Genomic DNA, 14,819 nt, shown 5'->3' with positions numbered 1-14,819 from the left:
GAAACTTAAAATTAATACGATTCTTAAAACAGAACTGTATAGTTTTAGATTGGTCTGGATATTTTCTGCAAAACTCCATGCAAAAGGATCCTTTCATAATTCACGCCAATCATCATCTTTAGCATAAAATTATCAATTGCCCTAATACATCCACCAATTATCGAAAAAAATCTTTCGAAATAAATTTGGATAGAACGATTTTGAAACGTCCACCTCGACCCTAGAAAACGAACCGTTTGAATCGAGGGAAGCACGCACTTTTTTCTCCCCTCTCCCACGAAAAATCCTCCCACGAGGAATGCGGGATCACGTCCGGGCAAATTTAAAATCGTCGTGAGCGAAATTTCATGTTTCTCAGGGGACGAGAAGGGGATTTACTTTAATTGCGATTTACTATGCGAAGTAAAACTCCGTGGCTCAGGATGCACTTACGCCAGCCGTGCTAATGCTGTCAGACGTTCCTGAATCGAACGCCCGCCACTTTGTTGGACGTTTGTTTCCATCCCGAAAAAGGGTGGCCGCCAATGAATTCGAACCGACGCGCCCTCCGACTCCTCTCATTATAATACATTTGAATAAGCCTCGAATTTTTACTCCCAGGAGGGAGGATTTTTTCCCACGTTGGAGGGAGGATTTGCGAAATTAGCGGTGTAGTTTGTATTATGGAGAGCTATGGGTATGAAGAGCTGGATTTCGTTCTAACTCGCTCGAGGTTGAATCTGGATCGTATGAATAAATTAGTTACGTTGGTGGATTGTCGAATTTTTCTGATGTAATCGATCTGAACTGAAATTGTGAGCTTGAGGAAAGATGATTTGTTAGGGGATGGGAAATGATATTGTTTTGAACAATAGTTTTAATTTTATTGCGTAGATTCGTAGATGTATAACTGGAAGTTTTATTTGGAATATAAATTAATTTGTTCATTCGATTATTTCTGTTGGGATGTTCAATGCAATGGGCTTTGAGAATTTGGAAAATCATTTGGAAAATTAAATAAATATTTACAATTAAATATTTTTCTTTTTTAAATCTCTCGTATTTGTTTTATTTGCATTATTTTAGAAGAATTAAATTAAGATTTTATTTTCAAATATACTATTCTGTTAGATGTTTTTATTTTGAATTTCTTATGATAAGAATTATATTCCATATTTTATATTTTATTTCTATTTTGAATTTAGAAAATGAGCATATATCATCTTGTTTGGTTAATATTAATTCATTTATTATATAATTTTATTTATTACGATTAAATACTCTCAGTTATTTTTAGAATCGTTTTAAAGGAAGATGGCCTCTATAGATTCTCTTAACGCAATTACACGTATCATCGAATCATTTTAAAGAAGAAACTTTTCTTCCTTCGATATTGTAACTTTCGATCTTCTTCATCCAGTTCCTTCTTCATCCATTATCTTCACAGGAAATTGTTAAACAATCGTGTATTCGTTTCAAACTTTAGGATCGCGTGTGTTTCAACCATTTTGATAGTAAAAACCTCGTTCCAAATCTCGTTCGAAAGCTCATGCATTTAAACGTGCTCTTAACTTTCGAACAAGTATTTCTTTCAACTTGCGAAGTAACATTACAAAGGGCCATTTAATTCAAACAATACTCGAGTCACAAAGAACGTATTGATTCATCGATTATTCACAATCGTATCTTCCACGGTGATTAATAAAATTTTTTCTGGATTTAAATAAAACGGAATATCTTCTGAACTTAATAAAATGGGTGAGGAGCATTTCTCTCGAATAAAAAATTCTCTTTCTCCAAGGGCAAAATATTTCATCGAGATTCAAAGACGTGTTTTCAAATCTGTATAGAATAATAAAAAGTAGAAAGAGCGATGAAATAAAAGCGAAATAGAATTTTATGCCGAATCCTTTGTATCATAAGAATCAATACGTTTCAGAAATTCGAGGGAAAGAAAAGAGGAAATTCACGAAAATTCTTCTTGAAGTAAGGTTAAGAGTCAAAGAGAACGATTTTTGATTATCATGCTCTTACGTTGATATTTCAATGTGATTTCAAGAAAATAAGGATTTTATTGGCTGTTTTATTTCGTTTGATTAAAGTAACGTGTATAAATTGATCTGTGAGTTATCAAATATTGAAAATATTTTTAATAAAATTTAAACGATTATTAATTATTGATGTATTTTATACATATACATATTAATAAATAATATCTTAATATTTTTTAATTCTCATGCCTAATTCGTCAAATACAATCATCCAATTGAGAGTACGTAGAGTTTACTTAAAATATTTGTATGTACATAGTTATCACATTAATTGAATTTAAAGAAAAACATTCCAGATAAATTGTCATATGTGTATCCCATATTAAAATAGAAATTATTAATAAATATCATTCAGATCGATTAAATTTTATTAAAATTATTAACCAAACTAAGCCAACAAATAAAACAGTAACGATTAAATCAGAATAAATCCTGCTCGAAAGATCTTCCCCCCAAAAAACAAATCCCTTAATAACAATAATAAAAAAAATCACAATTCTCGACACCTAAATTAAAAAAAAAGGAAGGGGATAGAAAAAAGGAACCAAAAGCAAAGATTCAAATCCTGAGCAAAATAAAGAGATAAACGAAGAGAATTCATTAATGAAAAAATTTCTCTTTCGAAACGTTCGATTTCCGCTACTCGTCGCAACCTATCGACGCCACCATCTACTCGCCTCCTTTTATCGCCTTCCTTGTTATTCACGGCTGTATCGATGCTTTAAATTAATCCCATCTCGGCGCCGGAGCTCATTGTTGCATAAAATACGTGGCCGCCCGTGCCGCGAATTTATAGCGCGATTACCGGGATGTAATGCACGCTCCCAGTGTAAATCATTCTTAATTCACGCTTGCCTTGGTTGCGAGTGTCTCGAAGCGTGGTGAGGCGTAAATGAAATTACGCGCGGATAGGAGGTATCGATGAGGACGGGATGGGAAGAGGTGGCTTTGGTCGAATTGATTTTTCCCTCCTTTTTTTTCTTTCTTTTTTTTTTTTTTTTTCATTTTCACTTGGCTTTTTCGAAAGCCGAATGGGGGAGGGGTTTTCAGCTTGGGTTCGAAAATTCGATAAAACGTATAAAATGTACAACGTTGGGATTAGAGAGGAGTTGCACACTGTGTAGTTGTACGTCTGTTTGATCGGTTTATAATGGGCGAGGGGGAGTGATACGTGTCGAGAACGATTGGTGTTATTCTATAATTAATTCAATAGGTGTGTATATATATATATATATATATATATATAGTGCTCGTTGTAATCTAATTGAGGATGCACTGTGTATCAGGGAATTGAGAGATTCGCAATAAATATGGCAATTTCGTTTAAACGAATTGTATCGTTTTTATTATGTTATTTATTGGAAAATTTGTAATTATATCTGATCTATTTAATGTTAAATAATAATCTCAATGTAAATTGGTTACGTTAGAAATTACGTTAGGAAAACCAGGGAAATATGAATGGATAATGTGACATCTTTTCAATTAATTATTACGAAATAAATTCTACTTTTTAAACGGTGTTAATTAAATTGTATTAAAAAGCAATCCTTTCACTTCCATTGTTTAGGGAAAAGAAAGGAGAAAGTTTTTTAAAATGATCAGATTGTAGAGAAGCATTTGTAATAAAAGATAAATAATAACATAATATCGATTCTAAAGAAAATTGAAACGCTATATAAGTTTCTTCTTCAGGAATTTCCAATCAACTGAAAATAGTTTTTTGAAACACTTTGTACATAAATAGGTCACAGTATGGAAAATAGGTCACAGTACACCTGTGCAATAAAGGCTTCGATTGGAAATTTGAATATTCCGATAAGTATCTTCAAAATTTAAATTTAACGCGTATTTCTCTCGTTCCAATTTTTACATATCCTTATTCGAACAATTTTTTTTTTGATCCATTCTCTTCTTAAACGGATTAGTGACAAAATTTTTCAATTTCGAAAATTTCCACGCATTTTTCCCGCTCTTCAATCCCTTTCAAGCTTTTGTATAGCGGGGAAATCGTCGCTTTCTCTGCGCTATTTGCAAGAGATCCCGGCGGGCTGATTATTCTGACCCTAATAAATCCTCCAGTTCGTTTTTCTTCCCCTGTTCCCACCGCACCAGCGGCTCTCCATCGCTATTTCATCGTCCGTTTCTTTTCCCTCCCGCGAAAGATCCGACGGTGGAGCTTCAACACGGTCATTAAATCGTGGAAATTACGTTATATCGCGCGTAACGGCCGCCCTCCTATCCTGTTGGAACAGGCAATCGTATCTAAGTAAAAACCTGGACGTTGAGGGTAAGGTTGAAAAAAATTTCACGACGAATTCTGCCCGATTCCAGAATTTATTCTTGTTGATTTAATTTCAATGTGACGAGAGTTATTAATTGGAATTATTACTCAACAAATTTTTAACCAATAATGCTTCGAGGAATTGAGTAATGAAACATTGGACAAGTGTTGAATCGGAAATTGTTATTGCACAGAAAACATCGTTTCGTTATAAATTATCAAATAGAAAATAGAGGAAAATACAGGAATGTACATAGATAAGGGATCGCTCTGTTTTCGTTATTCCTCGTCGTCCTGCTCCATTTGTCTTCGCTTATCGATTATCCATTCTTCAATATTGTCACAAGTTTTTATAACACCTTGTACGTAGAATGTAGCACGGCTACTTTGAGACTTTCATAGATTTTTATGATCTTAATGCTTCCTTGTCCGGAGGAAGATCGTAAAAAATTGAATTTTAAGTAATATCGTTGAATATTTTTTACACTTTATTATATTGGAATGAAATTTCAAAAAAATGATTACCAAAATGTAGGATGATTCGAAAGGTGTGACAGTGTTGATGCAATTTGCATTAAAAAAAGAGGCATAAAGATACAGATTTATCGAATAAATTTTGAAAGAGAATAAAAAAATTTTTTATTCCTCGTGTAATTTATTAAAAATTATGCGATCTTGCGAAATAAGAAGATTTGTATAATGTTCTTAATGCTATCCTCTTAGTAGCAGTTACAATATTCGCACTTTTACTAATGTCTTTTACGACATTAATGTCCTCAGGGAGGAATATGAAAATCTCGTTTATCTAGTTAAATAAGCATCTCTTTTTCTACCACGTTATCTTTTTTACAACTTTACACATTTTCAACTTTTCCCTTTTAATACCTTCTCTATTTTTAATCATTTAACGACTCTCTTTTCATTTTTACTTCTTTTACACGTCTGCAAAGAATATCTTGAATTATCTTACTTAGAATAATAATTTTCCTTCAATAATAATCCCGTAATGTCAATGCGAATCTACTTGAATATTAATTTTATCATTTCACGATACGCGAGTTTGAAACAGGGAAAAGTATTCTATCATTGATATACAAAATTTAAGCTAGAAAATAAAAATATTAGAAACGGATCAAAGAGTCAATAACGATCGATTAAAAACTTTAATTCCAATAGTTTCGATCTTGCCAATTTTGTTAGATTGTTGAAAAATTCTCATTAAAAATTTAATTTCTTTTCCGACTTCCTTTCAAAAATCAGGTTTCCAGTTCCAGAATTTTCCCCCGTCATTTTGCAATTGTACGTGGGTATCAGTCGATGGAATCTCAATGTTGATCGATTGTCTCGTGAAGTGGAGTGGAAGCGTGATATCGACGATAAACGGCGTATAAGGTGTGCTACCATCTGTTTTGTTACCAATGGGGTGGCTTAACCTTTCCTCAAGGCTGTTGATTACCGACCTACATACACCCACACATTCGTCGAACGATTCAATCCTGATTATCTTACTCGATGATCATAATCGATCGATCTCTGTTTGATTAACGTCTCGATGTAGCTCTTCTATCCTTTAAGCCAACGTAAACACTGCTCTTGCATGGATCAGTGAAAAAAAAAAAATCTTATTTAATCCGGAGACTCGTTGTTGCATCGTGAAACATAAAACATGTCGAATAATTCGTGCGAAATTACGATTAAATGATAAAACTTGAAAACTTGACAGAGGAACGAAAAGATTCTATCTTCTATCAGATTGCTGTTTTCGACAAAATCTACTTTTACCTTTCCACAATCGGAGAACGCATCGAATAGTTTAATTATCGGTTTATTATTTTATCAAGAACGAGGATGAATTTCGCGCGGCGTGGCGAATACGCGTTATACGGTAAATTAACAAAACATTTGTCAGCGTAATGAAATAGTTAAATGAGATAGACGAATTAGTGGATGCTGGCAAATGAGAAACGCGAACACCGGCCTCGCTAAATTGCCGAGGTGGTATTTCCTCCTTAAGACCGTTGATTGTTGGCCCACTTCTGCGTTCACGAACGCTACGTACAAATACCAGGCCGCCTTCCATCTATTCTACAAGTTCCCCGAGTCTTTTAAATGAATTTACCTTTGACAATCTTCCTTTTCGGATATGAGTGGGAGAATGAAAGTCTTTGTCGAGCGTCATGGAACGGTTTGGATTGCTGGAAATCTAGTCTTTCTAATTCTAGATTTTCGGTTTTTAATTCTAGAAATTATTAGCGAATTATAATATTAGCGTCCTTCGTTTCAATTTAGTACAATCTCAGTAAAGGTTATAATTTAATTCGACAGTGATGTGATGTATAATCTCATATTATAATTGAATAACATTGTAAATGAATGGAAGATCGTACAATAAAAGTCAATTAAAGAAGAATAAGGAATAGAAGAGTTGTACAAATTTGATCTTAGAAAAGTAAAATTAAATATCTTCATCTGTGATTTACTTATTGTCCTTATATAATTCTAATTAAGTTATTACAAGGAATCAATTTTTAAAGGTTCATAGAAAGATAAGAATGTAATAAATCTAGTAAATTTTCCATTTAGATCTTAAATACGAAAATCTGTTTTTATCAGAAATTTTTGCATCGATATCAGAAGAACGTTAAATCAATATTTCTTTTATTATTTAATTCTAATAAAAGGTTCATATTTTTGGACAGATTTTTAATTAAGATCAAAGAAGCGTAAGCATATTAATCATCGTGAACGTGGTTACCTCGGTTTATGAACCCAGTCAATGTATCATAAGATTATATGATATAAATATACTTGCGTCCAGCAGGAAGTAATAAACTGACAAGTATAACACAAATAGTAGACACAGTATACAAGGTGACGTATATAAATCGTTAGACACATATTAATGAGAAATGCAATTATCGACTCTGCTATTATAATCAAATACAGTTGTACGTACAAACCAGATCCACTCCAGGCTATTTCCTATTGACCTATTTCTATTAATAGCGATGAACGCCCGTATTTTCCTATATACGCATATTTAAAAGTTGTGTAATGCGAATACTCGAGCAATAGTAATCGAGAATTCACTAAATCCTGATTCCTCTTAATATATTAAAATAATAAAAATAAAGTAAAATATAATGCCATAAGATACGCTTTCACAAAATTGAATTTTGATTACAAACATTAAAGATGATCTCTTGATATCTGAAAATTTTAATTTATTTAATCAAGTTTTAAGATAAATTATATGATACATTTCCAGAAAAATATTATTTATTACACATTTAATCGATTCGATAGAAATTTAAGGATTTCTAAGAAAAAAATAATTCAAATAATTAATTTTGCATAAAGTTAATCGTCACAGATATTATCCTCTTATATTTTATTTGGTTCGAAGAATCATCCTTTCAATTTTTCCAAAATATTCCGCACCGCCAATTTATTTCAATAACGTTTCAATAGAACTCGAAAGAGATATATTTCATTAATTAAACTACTCGATTGCATAATAAAATTCTTTCGAACGATCCATTATAGGTTAGCCATATCGAAGTTGAATAGATCACTTAGTTAATAGCAGTGTTTAGTCATGGTTCGCCAATCCGATCATGATCTGCTTGTAATTCGTGGCCGTAAACATTCGATTAATTCATGTAAAATAGTCACGTTTCATTGCCGGATTTTACCAACGGTGATAGTATACCATTGTTTAAACATCGATCTGCTTCTGTTTCCTGTGATTGCACATAAAATACAAAATGAATCATAAACCAAGAAGAAGCTACGTTTAATTAACAATGGATTTATTTAAACTGGCAGGAAAAATCGATTACTTATTTAAATCTTTTTATCAATGCTTATGCAAATATATTTATAAAATAATCTTATTTTTAATAGTCATTAACTGTATCATATTACATGTACAATATACATCGTATGCTATATACTGTATACAATATACACATAATATATCTATAATATACACATTACATTACTGTACCACGTACTATAATTTAATCATACTACTAATGAGATACACATATAATTTAATTACATTACTAATGACCCGAGCCATAGAATACCCATGATGGCGTTACGTTCGCGTCACCCGTTATCTATTAATTATTTAAAATTCCACCATAGAAAGTTTACACGTTTCTATTAGTCCTTGATCGTCGATAGTTGAAATCGTAACACGACGATTCCTCTGGATATTATTAACGATATATGCTGCTCCGGGCTATCGAAGGGGAAAACATTTTCGTGGAAATTGGAAGGAGAGATCAGTCGCGTGTATCCGTTTGTGCGGCGCGGGGAGCGGATTATGGTGTTTACGAGGCGCAAGGACGAGATAACTGGGAAGAAGAGGCGAAAAATGTATTTTCGATTGTGCGTCGACCGTAGTTGGTGATGTTTTACGCGGTGAACGAGTCGATTCGCGATTTATCCGAGGCTTTCTCTTCCGCGATTCGAAGGAACATGGAAGAAATTGCGTTGAAGATGCGCTCGTGGAAGGTGAGTGTTTGATGTGCAATTTTTTATTGTCTTCTTTTTCTATGATAGTGATGGGTTTGAGGATGTGAAAAAATAATAATTTGGAGATATGATATTATTTGATTGAGTTTGATTGGACAAGAATCTGATTTGTAACGAGAGTAGTGAAAAAGTTATTTTATATTATATTTTGTGTTAAATCATAAATTATACGTAAGAGATGTTATTTTAAATTAGTTTAACATTCTTTAAATGCGAGTTTTTTTCTTCTAACCTTAACTTTCACATAGATCGTTAATCGTTCTGATACTATTTATAAAAGTAATTGAAATTTAGTTTAGTTTAGTTTAATTCTATTAGAATTTAGATTATTCTTATTTTATTTCAAACTTACTCATTTTTTCATTAATTTATTATATTTTGTGCTATTGCAATATCTTATTCATTTCAAAAATAAAAATTCGTCTCGAAAAGTTAAATTTTATGTACAATAATATGAAATATAATTATTCTCTTTTTATAATTAGTTAATAATCAACATGAGTAACATTAATAGGATATAATAAGACAATAATAATAGCAATATTAATTTTAACCGAAACTTTATTACTAAATATTATCGAATATTATCGTTTTTATAACAGTTTGATGAAAGTGCAAGAGGAGAATAATTGAAAAAAGTATAAAAAGGATATTTTGTAAAAAGGAACTTGTTATGAAGTTTCATTATAGTTTATTTAAAAATATAGAAATAGAAATATATATATATATATTGTTCTTTATATAATAATTTTACTTTAAAGAATCATTACGTTACATTCATAGAATATAATTTGAAACGAGGTGCGATTTAAAGAATATTACATTAAACTAAAACTTTTAATTTTAAAAACAAACACGAGCAATTTTCACACGTACACGTGCCTCGTTTCAAGAAACATTCTGTTATCACGCAATATCTCTACAATATCTATCGTCGTATCTTTCACCGTTCTCTCTCATAGTGGTCACAGTCCTTGGTAAATTAGTAAAAGAAAATATCTCGATCCAGGTGGAAGGGACTATCGATAATTTCGTTCAATAGTTTATAAAAAGCATGGTTCAGTTTTTTACTTTCTTTCTTTCCTTCTTTCTGTTTACACATAGAAGCATGGAGCACGGTGCTGCCTACGGCGGGTGCTGGTGATTACTGGGCGTGGGATTACAGTGAGTCACGCTAATTACTAAGCTAGAAGGTCCACGATAACGTGGTCCTGGCCTAGGTAGAGGTATCAGTTAGTGTTGATCAGTAGATCGTAGCTCTGGGTTGATGTGCATATAGTCCGATGTCGATGCATTATTCTTGTGCACCTGGACCATCGTCACCTACATTTCCCTATTAATCTCTTTCTCCTCTCCTACTTTTATAAAGAACATCGTATCTTTGTACGATTGTATCTTCGATAAGGTACAATTTTCGTGACACGATCGAACGAACTCGATTTCTTTGTTCGTGAAAACAGTGATGATAGCTAATCAATCGGTCGTGTCACGAACGCGTCACATTTAGTTTAGAATGTTTGTCAAAGATGTTGATTAATCTTTTTTGGTTAGCGATGATAGAATTAGATGCAAGTATATATTGATTTTATCCCTCAATTTTTAGATGTTTTGAAATTTTGTCGGTAGATGTGTGATTAATTTAAAAGTAGGATTAATGGTTATATATGGAGATAACTTAAATTGGTTTAACGTTAAGATTGCTGGTAAAATTGTTTACGAATTTTTAGAAATTTAGTATTTAGATAAATATCGGAATTAAATTGAGTGAAATAGTTTTATGTTCTTTCCAAAAAAGAATATTGTGAAGATGTAATGAGAAATATTTCAACTTTTTGATAATATTTTATTATAGAGCACTTACATAACAAATATAATTTCAATTGCACTATTTTCTTCATAAATTAAAAATTATCAATCCAGAAACTTAACCCTTTCGACTTTGATGAGATATACATGTCTCAATATTTCCAATTTTCCATACAATATTATCATCGATTGATACAAATTTGATTTATATACATCTTCAATTTAATACTATTTATTCCAAAAAGGAAAGAAATCGAGTCGAAAGAGTTGAACTCACAATTTTGTACAGATTCTCTCTATTTTCTTATTTTCCTATCTACTTTCACGAATGTTTATATAAATTCTGTTATCTTTCAATAATTCGAACTAGAATCTCGAGGAAAATAGTACAAAACAGATAGAAATTGTGGTGATATATTGTTCAAAAGTGAAAAATAAAAAATACATAGAATTTTATATTATATATTGCGGAAGGTTAACAAGGTTTTCCCAATTTCTTCAAGGTATTCATTACAACACGCTTTAATGTTGCAATTACAATGGCTACATCGTGGACAAAGATTTAAGAGTGAAATTGGAGTCGATAAATAATGCGAGAAATTTAAAGTAAACGCAGACGGAGAGATTAATCGGAACGATGAATCTCTTCCGTTCTTTCTAATCTTTGTTTCTTCTATGGAAAACGAGAATGGAGTAAGATAAATCGTATCTTGCTGCTCTGATTAATCTTGAGCTATACTAGAGATTCTGTAGAAAGCAGATCCTACTCAATGTAGATTTTAATCTAACGTTTTTTTAAATTATAAGAAGCTATTAAGAAAAACAATTTTTTTTTAATAAAGGATAAATTAAAATAGGCTTGGAAATCAATTATTCCCCTTAGAATTAAAATTCAATGATTTTTTTCTGTTCTATTAAATTAAGAAATTTTTTACTTAAGATTTCTTTTTATTGAAATAAAATAGTATTATTGATGATTTAATTGGATAATTTGTATAGCATTAGGGAGTTTCAAGTATTTATTTTATTATATTTTTACATTTATAAGATAATACAAGGGATGTCTTATAAAGTTTTAAATGAATAGATTGTAAATTATTAATGCATAATTTAAATTATGAGCATAGGCATGTGTTCAATTGATTAAAAATAATTAAAGCAGCGAATAATTATCTTTTCAATTGCTTTCCAGATTGCAAATCTCTCAGATGATTTGCAAAAATCCTTCGCGTGCCCCCGAGAAATGTTCGTGCAGAATAGAGATATATAGTGTTTGAAGAATTTGTAAAGTGAAATTTAAAAATATTCATTTAACATAACTCGTTTTCATATCGTAGAATAAATGATGAATGAAACGTCCACTTCCTGAAATAGAACGAAAGGTCTCTTTTGATATTTCTTTCCTTGAGTACGGTTTTAAACAAGTTTTATCGATTAGTTAATAAGTAAGAAATCATTTATTACATTTAAAATGAATCACGCACATGAGAAATTATATTTTACGTTCATATTTTTTTAAAAAGTATTTAAATTCGAGATAATTATTCATATTAAATACTTGTAATTATTAAAAAAATGATAGTTGAACATATATTTTGAAATATTGACGAATAAAAAGAAAGAAAAAATATTATTTTTTAGAATTTATTGAGTTAAGTATTCATATGTCGCTATCATTTAATTTCAATTTATGATATATGATATTAACAAAATATTTATTGGATCTTATTTAATTTTGAATTAAAGTTAAAGAAAAATTTCTTTTCCAATAAGTTTTAAAGCAAAACGTTATAGAATGATGAAATAAATAAGTTATATAAAATAATGAGTATTTATATTGATAATAATAAATTTAAAATCACTTAAATGATAGAGATATGAATAAAAAAAATTTCAACAAATGATAACAGCATAACAGAATACTATTAAATAATAAAGTATTCAAAATAAACTACTTATTACTGTGATACCAAATTATCGTGATACCAAAAATTTATTTATAGCAAAATATTTAAAAGGACTAACTAGTTTAACGGACTAAATTTTAGAGAACTTCGTTTCGATTCAATCAAAGAAGCAAACAGAAAAATAAAACTAAAAACCGGAAAAGTTTCACGTGGAAAATATTTAACACGTGATCCTCAACGAATCGAAAATAAACAAAATCGAGAAAAGAAAAGAAACGAACCACGCTCGAAAATAGAATACTCGAGGAAGCGTACCGGAGCAAATAAGAAAATATATATTCAAAAAGAAAAAAAAGAATATCTTTACTGGAGAATATCCAATGAAACAGTCGAAAACGCGGAGTGCAGGGAGGTTAGCCTGGGGAGGGTTTAAAGTTCTTTCCAGAACGTGGTAGAACGTAATATTCTCTCTGCTCGGGATTTATGCCGCAGTGGTGGCGTGCACGATGGGAGAAATTGCGGCGTGGGGTGGTTGACGAGGGTTGTGGGGGAGGCGAGGGGAGGAGAGGTCGCTCTGTGAACCACGCCAGAGGAGGGTTGGCCGTAGATTATAAACGGTCGTTTTGTTGCGTTGTTAGCAGATGTCTGACGCGGCGTGAAGGGGGGAGGGTGTCCTTTAGGGATGGGGCGGTCACTAATTAAGTTTTTCACGCAGAAATTCGTGGGGCTGGGGGCCTCGGTGGGATTCGTGGCTGTAGGGGGCTCGATGAAAAATCGACGAAAATGGCCAGCTGTTTTCGCGACACGGTATCAACCCCCGCGAGCTACCCCGCTGATGTTAACTGCGGATAATTAAAATCGTTCCCCTTACGTAAACACGCCCGCTTTTTATGGTAATTAGAAAGAGATGGAGTGTTGTTTAAAGTGGGATTATTTGGGAGTTTATTTATTGGAGCTTTTATAGGGTGGAAAATTTGTCCACGTTATATTATATTACTGTGATATAATATCGTCATTCGTTGTCAAAATATAGAAAAATAAGATCAAAATGTATGATTATTTTTTAATAGTTTCTATCGAGTTAATCATCGATGTTAGTACATTTCCTTGAATGTTTGGTTCTATTCTTTTCTTTTTATTTTCTATTAAATCTTCTGTTAGAAACATTCTTTATGCGAATTTATTAAAAATTTAATACAACCCGCAATTATTTATTTCGTAGTTTAATATTTATTCGAGATACATATTTTATAAATATATTTTATAAATTGTTTGTATTCATATTTTTTCTCTTGCATAATCCATCAATTTTTTAATTCTTTTTAACGAATAATTATACATTCCATATCATACATCGAATAATTTTAATTTTTTAACAAATTGCCATGTAATTTGATGGATTGAGCACAGAAACTATTTGACGTAAGTCTATTGTGTAACCGATACTCGTTCGAAATACACTAATATCTCAAGAGATATGCAAATTAACGTCTAACTGCGTCGATGTACAATTGCTATTGATACGAAGGTCCAAGGGTTGACCTAGTCTTGTCTAAATAGCTATACATTTAATTTACAATAGTAACTCGCCAATTATCCATTTTACTTTGATGAATTGCTACATGAAATTTTTTATTAATATATTCTAAAGTATTTTGAACCACACATATAATATTCAACAGTAATCTGTTCTTAATAATAAAAATATTTGAATATTAATTTTCTAGGTTTTATTTCAAATTATACAATAAAATAACACGTTGGAAAATTCTTTATTCTCGAATTAATTTTTGTGATATAATGACTTATTATTCGTCTCTGTAGGTTAAAATAACTTTTTAAAATGAAACTCAATATAAAAATAAAAGTCTCTTATAAATGTCCGCCGTTTAGTTATTAAACTTGTATAATATAAAATTTAATGGACTTAAATTATTAAAAGATGAAAGATCAAAGAATAAACGAATACTGTTTAACTTTATCGTGAATCGATCAATAATTGGTCAAGCATTATTGTTTTCACACGCCGAATTTCTTCACGAAAATCTTCTCGAATTACAAATTAAAATAGCTCGTTTCGATAGAAATTAAATTGGAAAGCTCACGCAAGATATAAAATCAATCAATTAAATTCTATTATCTTCTATCAAACAATTACATTATTTTCTAAAAATCCTTCAAAATACTTTAATTTAACGCTTCACCGAAATAATATTACAAATTACATTCGTTCTCGATAAAATATCC

At 31.1% G+C, this 14,819-nt stretch overlaps 1 protein-coding gene across 14 annotated transcripts in view; it reads left to right on the top strand.

The window, feature by feature from the left end:
• The window catches only part of LOC108001332 (neurexin 1), a 394,345-nt gene that overhangs the window by 127,849 nt on the left and 251,677 nt on the right, over positions 1-14,819 (top strand). For 10 of the 14 annotated variants that reach the window (XM_062075807.1, XM_062075805.1, XM_062075809.1 and 7 more), the window contains one exon: positions 9,964-10,023. The exons of the other annotated variants lie outside the window; for them this stretch is intronic. In XM_062075807.1, the coding sequence (XP_061931791.1) occupies positions 9,964-10,023 (60 nt within the window). The remainder of the gene's footprint in view (positions 1-9,963; positions 10,024-14,819) is intronic. 14 annotated transcript variants of the gene reach the window in all.

This window comes from Apis cerana, linkage group LG5, assembly GCF_029169275.1.
Source record: "Apis cerana isolate GH-2021 linkage group LG5, AcerK_1.0, whole genome shotgun sequence".
Classification (NCBI taxonomy): Eukaryota; Metazoa; Arthropoda; class Insecta; order Hymenoptera; family Apidae; genus Apis; species Apis cerana.
The sequence above is the reverse complement of the archived record's forward strand: the minus strand, read 5'-3'. Positions and strand labels throughout refer to the sequence as shown.